General features: G+C 44.8%; 2 protein-coding genes across 2 annotated transcripts; one reads left to right on the top strand and one right to left on the bottom strand.

Annotated features, from left to right (window-relative positions):
- Nucleotides 1-2,343: 2,343 nt before the first annotated feature.
- On the top strand, nt 2,344-2,850 carry LOC112841356 (gallinacin-10-like). The gene is made up of 2 exons (XM_025896397.1): nt 2,344-2,480; nt 2,714-2,850. The coding sequence occupies exons 1-2, from the start codon at nt 2,423-2,425 to the stop codon at nt 2,848-2,850; spliced, it is 195 nt and encodes a 64-aa protein (XP_025752182.1). The 5' UTR covers nt 2,344-2,422.
- A 13,029-nt stretch (nt 2,851-15,879) lies between these two features.
- On the bottom strand, nt 15,880-18,880 carry LOC108641843 (gallinacin-8-like). The gene is made up of 4 exons (XM_018085526.2): nt 18,740-18,880; nt 17,857-17,944; nt 17,330-17,463; nt 15,880-16,391 (listed from the first exon to the last, which is right to left on the bottom strand). Exons 1-4 carry the CDS (start codon nt 18,848-18,850, stop codon nt 16,383-16,385), a joined length of 342 nt encoding a protein of 113 aa, XP_017941015.2. The 5' UTR covers nt 18,851-18,880; the 3' UTR covers nt 15,880-16,382.

Genomic DNA, 18,880 nt, shown 5'->3' with positions numbered 1-18,880 from the left:
CACCTGGTTTTTGAGCAACCAGTTTGCACCTGTCTTTGTTCTTGCTAGAAGTCAAAGTCATGGAATTTTCCTTTTGCTCTGAATGATTTCTGGTTGCCTGTGCTAGCAGGGCTTGAAATGTTGGTCACATTCATAGAATCATGGAATCATAGAATCCTGGAATGGTTTGGGTTGGAAGGGACCTTAAAGATCATCTCATTCCACCCCCTGCCATGGGCAGGGACACCTTCCACTAGCCCAGGTTGCTCCAAGCCCCTTCCAACTTGGCCTTGGACACTTCCAGGGATGGGGAAGCCATAAGTTCTCTGGGCAACCTGTGCCAGTGTTTCACCACCCTCACTGTAAAAAACTTCTTCCTTATTTCCTAGAGGGATGTTTTCCTTCTGCAAGAAAGGAGCCTGTTCAGTAAAATCTGAATGCTATGGCAATTTGCATCAGTGAAATTAAAACAATTTGTCTCTGATAATGGATTTGTTCCATTCCACAGTACAGCCATGAAAGCATCACTGCACGTGATAACAAAGAGTGGTCACCACCTTCCCCAGTGCCACACCCTGATTTGATTTGGGAAAAACAACTAACATGGGCTTCTTCAAGGAGCGACAAATGCTCAAAAAACACATTTCCATTTGCAAAACATCACAACAGTTTTCTGTCTGTGAGAAAGACGGGTTGGGGAAATTCACATTTCAGTGGGTCTTGATTAAAACAAAAGGGTTTTGTTTCCTGGTGTTGCTGATCAAGTATCTGTCTCTCCTTCAGAGGGTCCCACTGACATGTCACTGAAAGAGGAAAGATAGAGGTGACAAATCAGCTCTCCTTTCCATTAGAAATGGGGAAAACTGGAGAGCTGCTGGCAAAGAAAAAAGACAATTTCCAAGTAAGGGTACAAAAAAAAAAGGAACAAAAAACCCAACACTTGACATTTCTTGGTTAATTAGATTTTATGGGTGGAAGAGGGAAATCAGTACTTATATTGCTGTTGTTTGCTGCATAAACACTTAAGTAACTCACCTTGTTGCTGCTCTCTCAGCTGCTCGAGCCTGCCCGAGAGCACAGAGGTTAAACATAAACATGGGTAATGTTTTCATCCTTCAAATAATTCTTATAACAAAAATACCATTAACTCCGAGTTCAGCATAATAAATGAGGCAATAAGGAAGCAAACCACCGAACCAGAATGTCAGAGGCAGGAACTGCAGAGGCATCTGGGCTGTGACAGAGTTTAACCTGTTGTTGGGGGTGACGGTGTTTGGGCAAAGGGAAGATTCCAATAGGTGTAAAGATGTTGTGGTCATTTGGCATCTACAAGCCCAGGATTCCATGAAGAGGAACCTTCTTTGCATGGATTCCCTTCTTAGAAAATTTACAGCCACGAGGATGGTGCTCTGACTTGAAGCCCCAGAAGATGTTGCACTTGGGGGAGTTATGTCAGCCAAGATTCTTATGGAATCAACCCATCCTCCCAACCTTTTGGGGCAATATGAGAGGAAACATTCGGCATTGCATCACAAACTTGTACATATATAAGAAATAGTTTACTTTCTTTAAAAGGAAGGAGACATATTAGTGTCAGAACTCTAACTCTTGAGGTTTTTAATTTGGGCAAACAGGAACTGAGTGCAAGGAGGTCAGAATTTGTGACGCAAGGCTGAATGTAGGGCAGTGGGGAATGATGTGGGATGGAATGCCAGGCTGGATGGGGCTCTGAGCAACCTGGTCTACTGGAAGGTGTCTCTGCCCATGGCAGGGGGTTGGAACTGGATGGTCTTTAAAGTCCCTTCCAATTCGGGCTATTCTATGATTCTATGATTCTGTGATATAAGTGAGGATCGAGGGAAGGAGAGATCATTGTGTCACCCTTCTGCAGTGGGTGAGACTGTTTAAAAAGTGACAAAGAACAGTTGCATCATATCAAGTCTTTCCCAATGCTTTCTTCTGCCTTTGATATCATCCACCTGGTGATAGGGATGGAGAGACAGAGACAAAATGTTACATGAATTGTCAGTGGGTGACGAATCCAGGGTCGAAGCCAGGTCCCCACTCCAATGGTGCCTGACTTCCAAGCTCCCTGCCTAACCCATCCCTGTGCCTGTGTTGGAAAGACACCTGCAAAAGCTACGAAAACTGGTGCAGCTCAGTGGGGCTTGGCTGATGGTCACATTATATAACTGATGCATTAAGTGGAAATTCACCCTTGGGGGATTGCAACATGTTCACTGCCACCTGTGATAAGGGGGATAACCAGCCCCTTTCCATAAAGTTCATTGCAGTTACTCATTGACAAAGCACTCAGGGGTCACACTTGCACAATCCCACAGGCCCTATAAATACAGGGTGTCTTTCCCAGCCTTTCCTCAAGCCAACTCCATCCACCATTGGCACTTTGCAGGATCTCACAGACCACAAGTGACCCGCAGCCATGAAGATCCTCTACTTGCTCTTCGCTGTTTTCCTCCTCATCTTCCAGGCTACTTCAGGTGAGAAGCAAAATAAATCCTATAAACAACAGAAGGGTTTGTAAGCAAAGGTGTATTCATAGGAGGGAGAAAGCAGCCATCACCTGACAGGCTAAATCTGATGCCATCAGGATGGTGCAGTGGGTTGGCTCAAGAGCATCTGTTTTAATGAGCATTTAATGATTTAATGAACATTTATCCTTCATCCTTTTAGACTGAAAACTGAGGTTTTTAACACTTTTCTCTTCTCACAGGTTCTGCAGATCCCCTTTTTCCTGACACTGCAGAGTGCAGGGGCCAGGGAAAATTCTGCCGTGCCGGGCAGTGCCCACCCACCTTCACTGCCTCAGGGACCTGCCACAACGGGGTGCTGAACTGCTGCTCCAAGTAAGTGCCTCGGGGTCTGAAGGGCACCACAGGGAATTGTTTGGTCCTGCTCTTTTATCCACTGTTTCTCTGAATAATCTGCACAACTCCCCGGGGCTTGCAGGGCAGCCCTTTTGTGAGAAAGCCCAGAGGGAGTGTGAACATGTGTATATCGACGTGTGTTTAAGGAGACAACTCATTTGGATGGAAGTTATGTACAATAAAAAGGGTTGGGGGTGTGTGTCAGAATTTTCCCAGAATTCACTTTATTTTAAGTTTGATGGGGGGGAAAAAAAGTAAGTTTTTTCAAGAAATTATTAGAAAAATATTTCACAGTATTTTCACCCAAAAGAGGAAACATTTTCTCCTCCTTATGTTCTTTTAATTTCCAAAATTGCCTAGAAAATTTAAATTTAAAGGGGAAAATATATTCACAGAACTCTACTTCTCATTCTTTTCCCATGTCTCCTTCTTTCCACCACTGCTCAGTTCTTAGAAAGGTAAAGAGTGAATTTGTGAGTAGAGACTTGGGTGTGCATTTTACTTTTGATTTTGGAGGCCAATTTTTAGTAATGTCTAGAGTTTCCCTGATAGCCAGTTTTTAATTTTCTTAAGGCTTTGAACATGCTTTTGGGGAATATTCTTTAGCTTAGAATAAAACATATTCCTCAGGCATTAATTCTTGCAATAGCTTTGTTCCATTAATGGCCACAAGATGACCATTGCCAGTTGCAGTGACTGTCACACACAACAAATTCAGTGCCAAAATGGGAGAGGTTCCTGTATCTTCTGATGAAGAAGACAAATGTGACAACATAATTTATCCCAGCAATGATGTTCAGGCAGATCCTCAACCATTGATGTGACTGGACAGACCTTGGTTTAAAATAAAGGCAGAGCTCAGATCCATATTTTCTGAATTTTACAGAATTCCCAATCCTGTTATTTATAGAATTGCTAGGGCTTTAAGATTCCCAGAAACTGAAGAAAGTGTGATGAGGTGGCTCTAGGAAAGAGGTTTTATAACATTTATTCAGCACATGGGGATCCTCTGTCAGCTGGTTGTTTCAGGAAACCCAAGTCATTCCAATAATGGGAGATTTCTTATCATGAGATCAAGATGCTAAGGAACTTAGGATATCAGGAAAATAAATGTAACAGAAGTAACCTGTAATTAGATGATTTTACAAAGGAATGATGTGAACCCACAGCCTCTGTGACTGCTCATCCTCCTGAGGTAGCAATTTCTACTGATAGCAAATAGACTGGTAGGAGCAGACAGCAGATCTCCAACATCATATTTCTCTATAAGCATCTGTTAGGCCTAATCAAAGGAAAATTAGGGCTGGGGAAGGAATAAGAGTTTGGCTCAGGTGTAATTTTTTCTACAGAAACACTCTTTCTTGGAAGAATATACCCATATGTGACACTACTGGATGTTAATGTTCAGGATTAGAGCTCTTCTTAAAGGGACTGTTAGATTTTCAGCTGAGTTGATCAGTACAACAGTAGAAGTTGAAGTCAACAGGTTATTCTGAAGTACAATAGAATATTTTTTCCAGCTCAGGATTCAACTCACTGGGTTGCTTGAAAAGGAATCTTTGAATTTAGACACAAAGGGCTTGATTCAGCAGTATAAATTGAGATGTTTAGAGGCATTTGGGATGCCTTGGAGTATTTAAACCATATCTACATGTCTGGCCGAGGTAACTTGTGACCTATGGGGAAAATATTCATTTTCAGAAATGGTGTCTGGAGGCCAATCAGATACCCCACAACTCTTCAAATGGCACTAGACTTGTGTGTTCAATAACCACATCAAATCCCCAATCTTTATTTTGGAGTGAGTTGAATAAAAATGTTCTTACTAGTGACAGTACAATTAGTTTGCCAGTGACCACAGTTCTTGTGGACTGGATGTGCACAGACCCTGACACCCAGCACACATGGGGACCTTCCATGGAGGCATCTAAATGTAGGTTTTTAAAGCTGCAGGCTGTACATTTACTTTGAAAGGTAATTAGCAGGTATTGAGGCTTTAGAGATTAACTTTAGGCTACACTTCAGCAAAATAACAAGACTCTTTTTATTCTTGCAGGATTTTGCCAGAGTAAGAAGAGGAGGCTTGCCTGGATCAGTGCCCTCGTACCAGCAACATTTCCACTGCCTTGAGGAGGTGATTTTGATGGATTCCTCCTCTATCTAAACCCTCCTGCAAATGAGCATTAAAAGCAGCTTCCAGAGGGCATGTCCTGTTAGCACACTGCTTGTGGAGATCCAGGTTTTTCCTTGCTGAAGTCACTCCCTTTTTTGCTTTTAATACACAAGCCACTTTGCCACCTTGGCCACCTATTCCAGCCTACCTCACAGGGATGTTTGGATGTTCAATCACTTCAGGTTCATGCAGCTCTTGGAGGATGTGAAGCAATATATATATTATTATTTTATTCTCACACAAAAATAAAATGTCTTCTTAAACCAATACCTGTGATCTTTGTTGTTATTAACAGTAATTTGCTCTGTGGTTTTGGCTCAAGGCTCAGAGAGTGATGAAATGTGTTCCAACAAGTGAGCACGTGCAGTCTCACATACTCCCAACTGATTTGGAAAAGGGAATGGCTAAAACAGCAACCAGTTTTGATGATGATAATAAAGCATCCAAGATGACAAGACTGAAAGTTGAGTGTGAAAAACTGTAGAGGCAACTCTTGACAGTGAGTGATTGGATGACAAAATGGCAACAAATAAACACCTCCACTATTGCAAACTTTATATATATATATATAATATACATATATATAATGTATACATTTATATATATATATATAAATATGTATACATTAAAAATACATACATACACTCATGACTTCACAAACACAGTGATGGGGGCTGAATTATCCCATCCCAGAAATAAGATTTAGGGTGATATGTAGATTGCTTTTAAAAATATCAGACCTGTTTTCTACACTGATCTCTGCTCTCTGGTGACCAGTGGCAGGACCTGAAGGAATGACCTGAGTTGTGTCAGAGCAGGTTTAGGTTCAATATTAGAAAAAGGTTCTTCCCCCAGAGGGTGGTTGGGCACTGAACAGGCTCCCCAGGGCAGTGGGCACAGCACCGAGGCTGACAGAGCTCAAGGAGCATTTGGATGATCCTCTCAGGCACAGGGTGTGACTCTTGGGGATGGTTCTGTGCAGGGCTGGGAGTTGGACTCGATGATCCTTGTGGGTCCCTTCCAGCTCAGCATATTCTGTGATCCTGTGACTATAACTGGTCTTGTTCAACTTACTACTACACACATGGATGATCTGTTCTACATCCCTCAAGTTTACCCCAGATTCTGGTTTTGGCTGGGCTGGATACTTTTCATCAGAGTAGCTGGTATGGAACTGTAGTTTGGATTTGTGCTGGAAACAGTGTTCATAATTCAGGGGTGTTTTTGTTATTGTCAAACATGTTCTTACACAGACTAGAGGCCTTTTTTGCTCCTCACCCCACCCCACCAGCAAGGAGGCTGGGGGTGCAGGAGGAGCTGGGAGGAGATACAGGAGGACAGCTGATCCCAAATGACACAAGGGATATTCCAGATCATCTGGTGTCATATTCTGCAATAAAACCTTGGAGAAGAAGAAGGAAGGGAGGAAAACTCAAAGTGATGGCATTTTGTCTTCCCAAGTCACTGCCACACATGACAGAGCCCTGCCTGCCCGTGGGAAGTGGCATGGTGAATGATTCCTTGCTTTGCTTTGCTTGCACAGCTTTGTTTTAGGCCTATTAATCTGTGTTTATTAAACCCACAAGTTTTTTCACTTTTATTTTTCTGATTCTCTCCCCATTCCACCAGGGGAGATGTGAACAAGCGTGGGATTGATCTCACAATCTGGGGTTAAACCACAACATCCTGAATAAAACTCTGGTATTAAATCTGGATGAATTCAGAACAGGTTGAGCCCCAGATTTCCCTCCTGTCCCAGTGAAACCCATCTCTAGTGTGTAAGTCACAGAGATGTTACTCAAAACAGGGTTGTCTCCACTTCTGTCTCTAGATGCTTCACTTCGTGCCATAAGGGTCTTGCATTTCACTCCACTAGCCACCCTCACTTTAGGCTCATTCTTTCATTTTTACCCAATTTCTAGGGAGCCCCTTGAGTGTTCATCTCCCCTGTGCACTCTCCACGACCCGAGTGGAGCCTGGGGTTGGCCTTGTGTGGGGTGACTCTCACAGCTCTCCTGTGCTGATGGCCCTACAGGGACCTGCTTCTCCCAGACAAGTTTCCTGACCCGTCTCTGTCCTGCAGTCACCCCTAAGAGTTCTTCCCAAAAAGTTCCTAATTAATTCCATGTCTATTGAGTATTTCTCTCCCAGGACACCACTGGTTTTTTTCTCTTGGAGGGCTGGTGGGATGGCAGCTGGAATCAAACCCTTTGATAGTGTTCAAGCTATGGGAGAAGAGAGACCTTTTGGTTGACGTTCACCTTACAAAGCCAATGCAGGACCTCAGAAAACCTCCTCCCTGATCACCTGAAGAACAGATCAGTTTTCAAAATGCTGATTGGAATATGGGCTTTCCAAAAATTTACTGGTTGGTGATTTCTTCCCCTCACAGCTCTCTTCCATGGCAAGGACACACACTGGAGGTGGTCTCATGACTACTCTCAGACAGCAACTTCAGTTAATAATACTGGAGTTCCCCCACTGAAACTTGGTTTCATGCATGGGGAGCTTCTACTGAGTGTTCTGTGAAGGGGAACGAACACTGTGTACCTTCCACCCACTGTCACCTTCACTGTGTCTTCAAATGCCTGTGCTTCTCACCATCATTTTTTCCATGAACTTAATTTTGGGACAGGGGAACTCAACACCACTTATTGCTGCCATCTGTTTATTTACTCCTAGACCAGAGGAGATTGCCACTAATTCAGTTCTCCCCTTCTTCTCCAGCAGGTTAGTTCCCCACCAGTTGTAATCAAAGGCAGGGAATCTCCTTCAAATCCAAAAACATTTGCATTCCTTTCCCCACAGCTCAGAAAATAGCCCACAAGTGCCAACTTCCCAAGGTGAAAAGGCAATTTTCCAAGGCTCCTGAAAGATCCATGAGCCAAAGAGATGAATTTATTCTTTCTGGGTGATGAAATGCCATTTCTTCACAAGGACAGGTCCCATACAAAATCCCCCACCTCCACTCATTTACTACCAGGTCAAATATTAACTCTTACAGACACATCAAGATCAACAGCTTCCCATCAGTCATAGCTTTGCTGCTTCTCTGCACCCTGGAGACTGTTTGCCAGCATCTTCTCCTGGTGCTCCAGGAGAAGGAAGAAGTGGAGCACCTTGTGCAGGCTCCCATTCCCCAATGCCAAGCAGGAGGCTGTTATCAACCCAGGCACATTTACCTTTCCATGGAGGGAGCCTCGACCCAGGACAAGCATTGCTTCCATTCTCCAGCTGGAGCTGGGGGAGGGAGGTGAGGAGGACAGAGCTGTTCCCTCTTTCCTTCCCTCTCCCTGATGCTGTTTGGTTCCAAAGAGCACTGAACGATGTGTGGCGGTGCAGGCCGACCCCAGCAGGGTTTGCTCAGCAGACTCACCCCCCAAAACAAACACCCCTGCCCCTCATGGGACAGGCAGGAGGGGAATTATGCAAGGAGTAGAAAAGCATGTTTTCCTTCTTCATTAAACACCGGATTTTTACAAGCAACCTCCACTCTTGACTGTTTCCTTACAGCTGCCCGTGTTTTATGATCACGGACTGCACCTTTTTTCCCCTCTTTTTGTCCATGATGTTTCTGGAAGTGGAGCTGAGGGTCCATGTGGATGGAGTGCCTGTCTGAAACCCTGAGCAGATGCTCAGAGTGGTTTGGGTTGTGGGGTTTTGTCTATGTCCTGTCTCACAGATCAGGAACCAAAGAGCTGCTCAGTGTTCCCTAAAGCTTGGCTTAAAATTAGTTTTGAGTGCATACACAGAGAGTGTTTTAATAAAAAAGACTGACTCCTCAAAACTTCTTTTCTCATGTTCAGGGGGAAAACAGAGGAGAGGTGACAGAACAACAGTTCATTTAAGAGCCTGTGCCCACCTCAGCTCTCAGAGCTCCCTGGTAGAGGTCTGAAGATCCACTTCCTCATCCCATTCTCCAAGAATTTCATCACAGCAACCCACCACTGGCAGTCTGGGAGGTACAAAGAGAGGACTATGGGCTTCATACCCCCAAGCATCTTCTGGGTGTTCTGCCCATCACATTAATCAGACAGATGAGGGTTCCCCTCCTTCCCTTGGACCTCAGGGGGCCCTGGCAGTGCTGCCAGTCCTGTCACTCCTGCCACCATTACATTTGTCCAACCTGCTGAGCAGGGACAAACCTTCATGGAGCACTGGCAGGAATTTGTTTGCTTTACCACCTGTATCCTCTTGCCCCTCCTCAAGCTCCTCATCTGTCCACAACAGTAAAGAGGATTTTTTGCTTATTTTAAAATCCTAGTCCTGATACATGGACTTAACATGTTTCTATAAAAAAACTGAAGCACTTCCATGCCCTACACTTGACTTGCAGCCAGTTCACCAGTCACAGACCTCTCTGCCCTCTGTGTGCAGACAGAGCTCGCCTCCCACTGTTACTCTCCCTCTCTTCAGTTTGCTGTTCTCACTGAAGCAGTAAATAATTAAGCACCTTCATGACCTGGTTTCATTAATGATTCTTGGCCTGTATGGTTTGTCCCCCCAAAAAAAAATGTGCACTTGAATTTCTCATATGCCCCAGGAGTGGCATTGCTTGGAGACAAGCACAAGTATTAAGAGGCCTGCACAAAGCTGGTGACACTTCCTCTGGTCCACCTTTTCTACAACTGCTCCTTCACATGCATGAAAAAAAAAAATAATCAGATTTTATTTTCAGATGTAGAAATTGGTTACAAGGTGATGAGAGATGTGCAGACATGACACGAGTGGACTTGGTATGTTGAATCTATGATATCAGAGAGATGTGAGTCTTTTCATAACCTTTTCATAGCTTCATCAGGAAGCTGAGTGACAGCAGAAGAAAAAGTCATTAAACCAAGTTCATTTGGGGCAAGAATAAATAGTTTTAGACTCTCCATGCAGGCTCAACTTTTGGAAGAAAGTTCAAACCATCAGAGCAGAGTGTGGGGATTCATTGCCTGTAGCAGCAGTGAGTAACATGACCTTATCATTTTCAGGACAGAGCTGAAGGGGAATCAGGCTGCAGTCTCCTAGGAGAGCGTGGCACAGCACACAGTGGTGTCCCTTCCAGTCCTTTCTGTCTAATGACTTTTTCTTTGGGGTTTGGTGAACCCCACTGCTAAAGTCATAAGTATAAAATACAGAGAGAAACTGAGTTCTGAACCACAATGGAAAACACCTGGGAGATTGGAGCTACTAACATGTCTGACAATTCCATAGCCAGGAGGGGGATTATCCACAACCCTTTCAGCCCTACCCAGCCTTCTTCAGGTGCAGCCCTACAAGTCCAATCCAAGCAAGGACTAAAGCTCTGATCCTTTCCTACATTCATCACCATTTTCACAGAATGGTTTGGGTTGGAAAGGACCTTAAAGCTCATCTCGTTCCAACACCCTGCCATGGGCAGTGACACCTTCCATTAGCCCAGGGTGCTCAGAGCCCCAGTCAGCCTCACCCTGAACACTTCCAGGGATGGGGCAGCCACAACTTTTCTGGGCAACCTGTTCCATTGTCTCACTGCCCTAACAGTGAAGAAGTTTTTCCTGATGTCTAATCTAAACCTGCTCTCTTTGAAGCCATTCCCACTTGTCCTGTCACTACATGCTCTTGTCTCCAAGGAGGAGGGTCTGTTCTCTCCTTGCTTTACACTGCACTGCCTTTGCTCACCATGCCTGGTGGTTTGGGGGAAGGACAGGCTGTCACGAGACCGTGGCCAGGAGCCACAGGGTACCATCAGTTCCGCATGGTTTACAGTCCTGTGGACCACAGGAACCCACCTCCCTCCTCCTCCAATCCCTAGTCCTCCCCGGGCGCAGCCCACCAGCCGGCACGGGGTGGTTTGGCTGCTCTGCTCAGCTGGGAGCCATGGGCATTGCTCAAGTCAGGCATCTCCTAACGTGGTAGGTTGCAACACCTTCATACATCACCAGTCTCCATAGTAACAGGTCAATGAACTAATTGTTCTTCAGGCAGCCACTCCTCCACCCCCTCGGGTCTCTCCCAGAGCTTTATAAGCAGAGACACCAACCGTGCTCGGTCTCGGACAGCTTCTGTTCACACTGGTGTTGTCTCCATTCCTGCAAAGTCTATCTTCCTACCGGCTGCCAACCATGAGAATCCTTTTCTTCCTCGTCGCTGTTCTCTTCTTCCTCTTCCAGGCTGCTCCAGGTAAGGCTGGAAACAGATGAGAAGGAGGCTAAAAGGGTGCATCTGCAGAGAAGTTCATTAGATCCCAGTGCCGAGGTTCAGATTACCTCTGTGCTCTTGGAATCCACCACTTTCATATCAGAATTCCCCCTCCTTGGTCATAGTCTTAATCTTCAAAATACTAAATTCGAGGGCCTTGATAGTCTTCCCCACGGTCTTTTTCTAGCATCTTGCATTCCAGCCATACGATGGCATGATGGGAAAAAAAGAGATGCTCTTCTGTATTGACCTTGGTGCCAGGGAATGTTCCCATCTCATTTTGAGTGCCTTCATGAGGCATATACAGAACATCCAGGGGATCAGGCTCAGCCAGCACAGGTTTAGGAAAAGCAGGTCCTGCTTCACCAACCTAATCTCCTCTATGGCCATTTAGTGAATTAGGTATCTACCTAGAATTTAGTAAAGCCTTGACACTGTTTCCCACAGCATTATACTGGAGAAACTATCCACTCATGTCTTGGACAGTGTCATTCTTCTCTGGGTTAAAAATTGTCAGGATGGCTGGGCCCAGAGAGTGGTGGTGAATGGAGCTACACCCAGTTGGGGCTGGTCACCAGTGTTGTTCCCCAGAGCTCAGTACTGGGGCTGGTCTTATTTAATATCTTTATCAATGTACCCTCAACAAATTTGCAGATAACACCAAATTGTGTGGGAGTGTTGATCTGCTGGAGGGTAGGAAGGGTCTGCAGAGAGATCTGGGCAGGATGGATCCATGGGCCAGTGGTGTAAGGGTCAACAAGGTCAAGTACCAGGTTCTGCACTTGGGTCACAACAACCCCCTGCAGTGCTCCAGGACGGGGGCAGAGTGGCTGTAAAGTTAGAAGAGGACCTGAGGGTGCTGGTTGACAAAGACTGGACATAAGTCAGGTGTGCCCAGGTGGGCGAGAAGGCCAATGGCACTTGGACTGTACCAGCAATAGTGTGGTAGCAGGGCCAGGGCAGCACCTATCCCTGTGCTGGCACTGCTGGGGCACCTCCAGTGCTGGGGGCAGCTCTGGGCCCCTCAGACAAGAGAGACATTGAGAGGCTGGAGCATGTCCAGGGAAGGGAATGGAGCTGGGGAAGGGGCTGGAGCACCAGGAGCAGCTGAGGGAGCTGGGGGGGCTCAGCCTGGAGAAAAGGAGGCTCAGGGGGGACCTTCTCGCTCTCTGCAACTCCCTGACAGAAGAGGGAGCTGGGGGGGTTGGACTCTGTTCCCAGGAAACAAGGGACAGGATGAGAGGAAGCAGCCTCAAGTTGCACCAAGGGAGGTTTAGTTTGGATATTAGAAAATCCCTTCCCCAAAAGTGTTGTCCAGCCCTGGCACAGTTGCCCAGGGCAGTGGTGGAGTCCCCATCCCTGGAGGGACTTAAAAGCCATGTGGATGTGGCACCTGGGGACATGGGTTAGTGGTGGCCCTGTCACTGCTGTGGAAACAGCTGGACTCGAAGGTCTTAGAGGGCTTTTCCAACCTAAACAATTCTATGATGATTATATTGAGGCAATTCTTAGGCTGATACTTAAGGATCAACTCTGCAATGTGAGAGCTTTCTTTTCTCACATTCCCACCCACACCTCTGGACTGTGTATTCTAGATTAGAAGACTTCCTGTATTTTTGGGGAAAAAGTGGTTGTGGCTGTGAGTCTTTACCTGAACTCTGTATTATCCACATGAATTAAATGGGTATGGAGCCCATGCATCATTCCAGGCTATTTGGGGGTCTTTGGAGCAGTTTAAACTATCTCAGTGACTGCTTTAGCTTGCAGTAGTCTCAAATTTTTACCTACTTTCCTAGACCGTCAAATGTCTGTCAACTCAAAAAAAGAAATATAGAGCCACTTGGGCCAAATCCAGGCACTTGTAGGAGCTTTAGACAAAGCCTGTGCTATAGGATTTGGGATTGCTTTCTTGGACATTTCCTATTTTATGCGTCACAAAATGTATTCTTCATGTCAAAAAATCTGTGATCCCTGAGATGGCTTCAGGTACAATCCCAGCAGAGTCTCTGGGAAAGGGCCACAAGTTATTTAATATCTCTCCATGAAGACTTACACACAGAAAAGACGCATGACACTACGGTGCTTTTTAATTTAAGAGACAAGGGAAACTGAGGCCTAAAGATGGCTTTAAAATCACCTGAGTGACATCAAAAACACATAATCCTTGAATAATATGTGATTAAGAGAGAGGACTTGAGAACCACCAGGACAAAGTGATTGAAATAGATGGCAGATAGAACCTACTAATAGGTAGTACATCTAACTTAGAATAAAGCTGTCAAACCTCTCAAGTTGGAGATGAAGTCCAATCTGATGACAGGAACCACATACCATGTCATATAAATCCGATGCCTCGACTCTCCAATCCTCTGCTGTGACAAATGAACATGAATATTCTCTTGTTTACTTTCAGCTTCCAGCCAGGAAACCTCTGACACCGTCACCTGCCGGCAAAGCCGGGGCTCCTGCTCCTTTGTTCCATGTGCTGCTCCTTCGGTTGACATCGGGACCTGTCGTGGTGGGAAGCTCAAATGCTGCAGATGGTAAGAAGAATCCCTGCAAAGAAATGCTGCTGCACCAAGAGCAAATAGAATTATTGGGCTTTTCCCCCTTTTGGCATCATAGAGCCCCTTTTCCAGTGCCCTACGCCCTCCAAAAAACACCTGTAGTTGCCAGGGTGTGTGTCCGGCAGAAAAAAGGTAGAGCCTTGTGGTGTTAAAAAACTCCAGGCTGCTCTCTCTGAAAAAGAGAGACTGTTTACAAGGGCCTGGAGTGACAGGACAAGAGGGAATGGATTCAATCTGAGAGAGAGTTTGTTTAGATTAGATATTAGGAAAACATTCTTTACTGCGAGGGTGGGGAGACCCTGGCACAGGTTGCCCAGAGAAGCTGGGGCTGTCCCACCTCTAGAAGCATCCAAGGCCAGGTTGGACAGGGCTTGGAGCAACCTGGGCTAGTGGAAGGTGTCCCTGCCCATGGCAGTGGTCGGAACTAGATGGTCTTTAAGGTCCTTTCCAAGCCAAACCATCCTGTGATTCTATGAAGGGCATGGAGGGAAGTGAGGGGATCAGACACTTTCTCCAGTGTTGGTCTTTATTCCTAAACTAGTTTTAGTGTTAAACTGTATCCTGGCAGGTATTCTGGGTCATCAGCAGCCGCAGCTGAAGAACTGTGGCTTGTGCTGAGAGGTGGCAGCCACATCCTCTGTTTTATCTGGGTTGTCTTATGACCAGAAACAGAGTTTCAGATCACAAGTATCTCCAGTTGTCTTTAATCCCGTGTGTTACCTTATGCCTTCAGCAGTCTGAGGTGTCCAGGTAAAACTAGTTTGGTGGATGATCTAAGCACCTAACTTTTCTTTGTAGGGCACCCAGTTCCTAAATTTGACACCTCACTGACCACTCAGACAAGAGCTCTGGACATCTGAGACATCTCCTGTCTTTTGACATCGATGGATCCTGTCCTCGGTGCCACCCTGGGGAGCCTTTCCCATGGGGGTGAAGGCCCTCAGGAGCACAAGAAGATCTGAGGACGAGTTCTTGTATCCCAATAAAGATATTTGCAGCTTCAACTCCAATAAAAGCAAGCTCCTGTGAAACCCCATTGCTGATATCTACTCATGTATCAGAGTGGCTTTTGTTGTTTTTATTGTCTATAAAAATCAGCCTGTGAATGAATTTTATTTAACTAAATTAAGTCCTGTTAAATCATCCTGTGTTGCAGCAATTTGGGTGGCAACATATATATTAATAAGTCCAAAAGCACGAGAGCCCATTCCTGCTGCCACTCCAGCCCAGAGCTCCGGGCTGGGTTTCAGGAGACAGGCTCAGTTCTCTGCTCCCCTTACACAGTTACATCTGCCAGCCCAACCTGAAATGCTGGGAATGGCAAGGCAGGGAAAACCCTGGGTGGCAGAAGGCCAACTTCCTTAGGGCTTGAAACTGCCTCACCACATTCACATCATTCTGCTCCTGCTGTCTCTATTTCACATAGACCAGTACCATGTCAGTGGAATTCTATTTCCCTGGATCCTAAACTAGTCAAACTGCTTTTCCCTGTGCTCTGCTGTCTGGAGGCTGTGGACTGTGTGTCCATCAGCCTGGAGTCTGTGCACCAATGCTCATCCCCTCCAGACTCATCCCCTCCTTCCTCTCCCCATCCCTATTATCCCACAGTGCTAATGCAAAGGCCAAAAGGATTTGAGACAAGGAATGACTCAAAGAATCCACACTGTCCATGCCAGGAGTTGCTATGGATGGTGTCAGGACTGAATATGACCAGTTTGTGCCAGTTTCCTACAAGCCTAAATACAGTGGGTTTGGAGAATCACAGAATCATGGAATAATTTGGTTTGGAAAGGACTCTAAAGATCATCTTGTTCCACCTCCTGCCGTGGGCAGGGACACCCTCCACTATCCCAGGTTGCTCCAAGCCCCGTCCAACGTGGCCTTGAAGTTATTCTTGACTGTTAATGGTCAACCTAATAATGAACAGGGCCGGGCCATATTCCTGTCCATGTGTGGGTTTGGTTCCCTCTTCTTTTCTTGGATAAGAAACCACAAGGCACATCTCACACTGACCCCAGGTGAGATGGGAGCCAGATCCTCCAGCACAAACACACACCAAGACATTTCCTCACAGGTATAAGGATCAAACAACATTCCTCTGGAGTAAGTTTACTAAAATTTATTGAGATATGAAGACTATGAAGTACAAACACCCCCAAATGAGAATTCAGTGTCTCCTGGAGCCTTTGTCTTCTAGCACTATTCAAATTATTGCTAACCCTAAAAGGAAATAAGACAAAGAATAGCTGTTCTGAGGGTCAGAGGAAGAACTTGTTCTGCATCCTCTCATGGGGACAGACTTCTGAATGTGTCTGATCTCTCTGGGATAGAAGCTGATTGACACAATATAATTTCAACAGCAAAACCTTTTTAAAAATGAGAAATATTGTTGTTTTCTGGGTGGTTCAATAATTCCTTTCAAGATCCTTCAGGTCATTAAGGCTGTTTGTGGAGGAGTTTGTTCTGTTTCTGTAGTTCATGTTTTGCCGTGCTCACGTGTGTGTTAAATGCATATTTTCTGCTCAAAATTCCAGATTTTCTGATGGGATGATGCATCTCTTAAATTTCCAGAAGCTCTGCTTAGCCCATCTGAGATGTCAGTGGTCACTAGTCATACTGCAAAATAAAGGAAAGAAATTTTCACATTTTGCAATCCAGGAAAGGATTTCAATACAAAGCACAGAAGGGACATTAGAATCAGTGGAGGCAGAGTGTAAGTTTTCATGGATATTTGTTTCTGCACTTTCATATCAGAGTAAAGATGTAGGCTGAAATTAAGGATTCTAGTAAGAAATTCAAGGGAAAAAAATCCCCAAAACAAAACATAGAATCATGGAATGGTTTGGGCTGGAAGGGACCCTAAAGCTCATCTCATTCCAACCCCCTGTCATGAGCAGGGACACCTTTCAGCAGACCAGGTTGCTCAAAACAATGAGCAAATATTTTGGTTTAGTCTAAAACAGGAAAATGATGAAACTGGAGAAAATATCTTGCAGAACAATGTGACTTTCAGGCTGCTCTTCTGACTGTGAGACCTGGCAGGCTTTGCAATGTGGAACATGCAGGTTTCCTACAAACCTCATCCAAAAGTCCCAGGTCTCCAGACAGTCTGCACTTGAAAGACAGAATTAACTCATCATGAGCAGTTTGAATCAGCTAATGGGAACAGCAGAAAGAGAGACTTCATCTCTAGCTAATTCATTCTCTCTGCCAAAGAGATTTCACTGTGATCTTTCCCACGAGGCACTTGAGCTGCACCATTAATGGTACAGAGGGAAGTAGTGAGGAAATCCTCAGGAAATCCTGTATCTGAGTGTACAGTCCCTGCTCCCTTACTGGAGGAGTTTTGCCTCTAAAAGGTAGACTGAGTGTGTGAAAATGAGTAATAAACCCATTACCCCAAGAAATCCCTGGGAAAAAAGGTCAGGTTGGACAGGGCTTGGAGCAACCTGGTCTAGTGCCTGTGGCAGGAGGGTGGAGTGAGATGAGCTTTAAGGTCCCTTCCAACCCAAACCAATCCAGTGATTCCATGGATCATCACATCCATAGCTCACCACGGTCCTACAGCAAGGGACCCCTCGCTGGCAGCGCCCAAAGGACCTTGTGTTGGGTGGGGGACAATGGTCAGTGGAACAAACACCCCCAGCCTGTTTGCACTGCACCTCGTTGTCGGGGGCACGCATGAAACCTGCACAAAACAAAACAGAAACAACATAAAGCCTTGATTTTTCTTCCCAAAAGAAGCTAAAAACAATTTAGGCTGTGGCATGACAGCAACGTTCTAGTCTGCCTGCGGGCTGGCCACATCCACACCATTAAATTCCCTTATTTTCCAAACTGGGAGCCTTCAGTGCATCCAATGGTTCCAGCTGCTGTCTGTTCACAGGTAAAGTGTGTCCAATGTGCTGGAAGCATTAGTTGGCCTTGGGCAAAAGGGACTAAAATAATTTCTATTTCTTTCATTTCTATTTTATTTCTATTGCACTTCTATTCCTATTTTATTTTATTTCTATTTCTAGTTTAGTCTCTCCATACTCACGATTTTCCCTCTGCGTTTCCTTACATTTTATGTAACTCTTACCTGAAGTGCCTTGGAGCATTAAGAGGAGAACAGCAAAGAAAAGGGAAAAGATCTTCATGTCCAAATTCAGTGCCACCAAATACAACAGCTACCAAGGAAAAATCATAAAGAAGTCGAGCATTTAATCTGCATTTGTCATCATCCAGTACAAACACTATTTATGACATATAAGCTGCAGTTTGTTAACAAAATATGCCACTTATGCAATGTTTATAAATGTTCTAGAATAAATATATTGAAATACCAGTTTTTAAGGGAAGATATATTTGAAAGCATGTTGCATAAGAAAAAAAAGATTACTTATGGCTATAAAATTTAAAAGAATTAGATTAATACTGTTAATTTCTTTCCATCAACTTCAGTGATAGCCTACACCAGCTTTAGTGAAGACCCTTTATTTGAATCCCATAGAAATAACTCTGGATGCTAAAACTTCAAACAATTTAAAAAATTACTTATCTTCCTCCAAAATTAACTTCCTCCCTTCTCCCTATAACACCTTTATAACATGAGCCAGCTGAAAGCCCTGAAGTGTCTCTCCACCACCATTTCTTGATGCAGATTCCAATTACCTTTTGAAAATAATGCAAACTAATACAATAATTAGGAATCATCATTATTGACTGTAATAATCAGTCAAATGCATTACTGAAATACCAAGCATTGTACATTTTAGAGGTTTATGAGAATTTAAGTTATAATTAAATTAAACTTAATATAATCATACATATTGGATGATGAATTTCTTTTTAGAGAAGCAATGAATTTTGTCAAAAAATCATGTGGTTTTCTCCTCACTGGTTGAAACTGGTGTGGAAACTACACCTTCCTCATCCAAGTCCTCATCCAAGAGGACTTCAGGAGAGGGGCCAGTCTGTCCTACCTGCTTTCTCCTAAAGGGTGGCTTCCCAAAGCGATGTCTTGCCCCAAAATGACAGTCTTTATATACTCCTGTTGATGACAGAACTGCCACAGACCAGCTGGCCAAGGACATGGACTTCTCACAGCAATTCCCAGCAGCAGA

This window comes from Manacus vitellinus, unplaced genomic scaffold (genome assembly GCF_001715985.3).
Source record: "Manacus vitellinus isolate BGI_N305 unplaced genomic scaffold, ASM171598v3 scaffold_82_pilon, whole genome shotgun sequence".
NCBI classification, from domain to species: Eukaryota; Metazoa; Chordata; class Aves; order Passeriformes; family Pipridae; genus Manacus; species Manacus vitellinus.
The sequence above is the reverse complement of the archived record's forward strand: the minus strand, read 5'-3'. Positions and strand labels throughout refer to the sequence as shown.

Excerpts from the sequence above, each read along its gene's own strand:
- LOC112841356 (XM_025896397.1), top strand. The coding sequence starts at position 2,423 with ATGAAGATCCTCTACTTGCTCTTCGCTGTTTTCCTCCTCATCTTCCAG. Across the intron at positions 2,481-2,713 it reads CATCTTCCAGGCTACTTCAG|GTTCTGCAGATCCCCTTTTT; the intron begins GTGAGAAGCAAA and ends CTCTTCTCACAG.
- LOC108641843 (XM_018085526.2), bottom strand. The coding sequence starts at position 18,850 with ATGTCCTTGGCCAGCTGGTCTGTGGCAGTTCTGTCATCAACAGGAGTA. Across the intron at positions 17,945-18,739 it reads CACCCTTTAGGAGAAAGCAG|CTGTTGTATTTGGTGGCACT; the intron begins GTAGGACAGACT and ends TTTCCTTGGTAG. Across the intron at positions 17,464-17,856 it reads AATGCTCCAAGGCACTTCAG|GTTTCATGCGTGCCCCCGAC; the intron begins GTAAGAGTTACA and ends TGTTTTGTGCAG.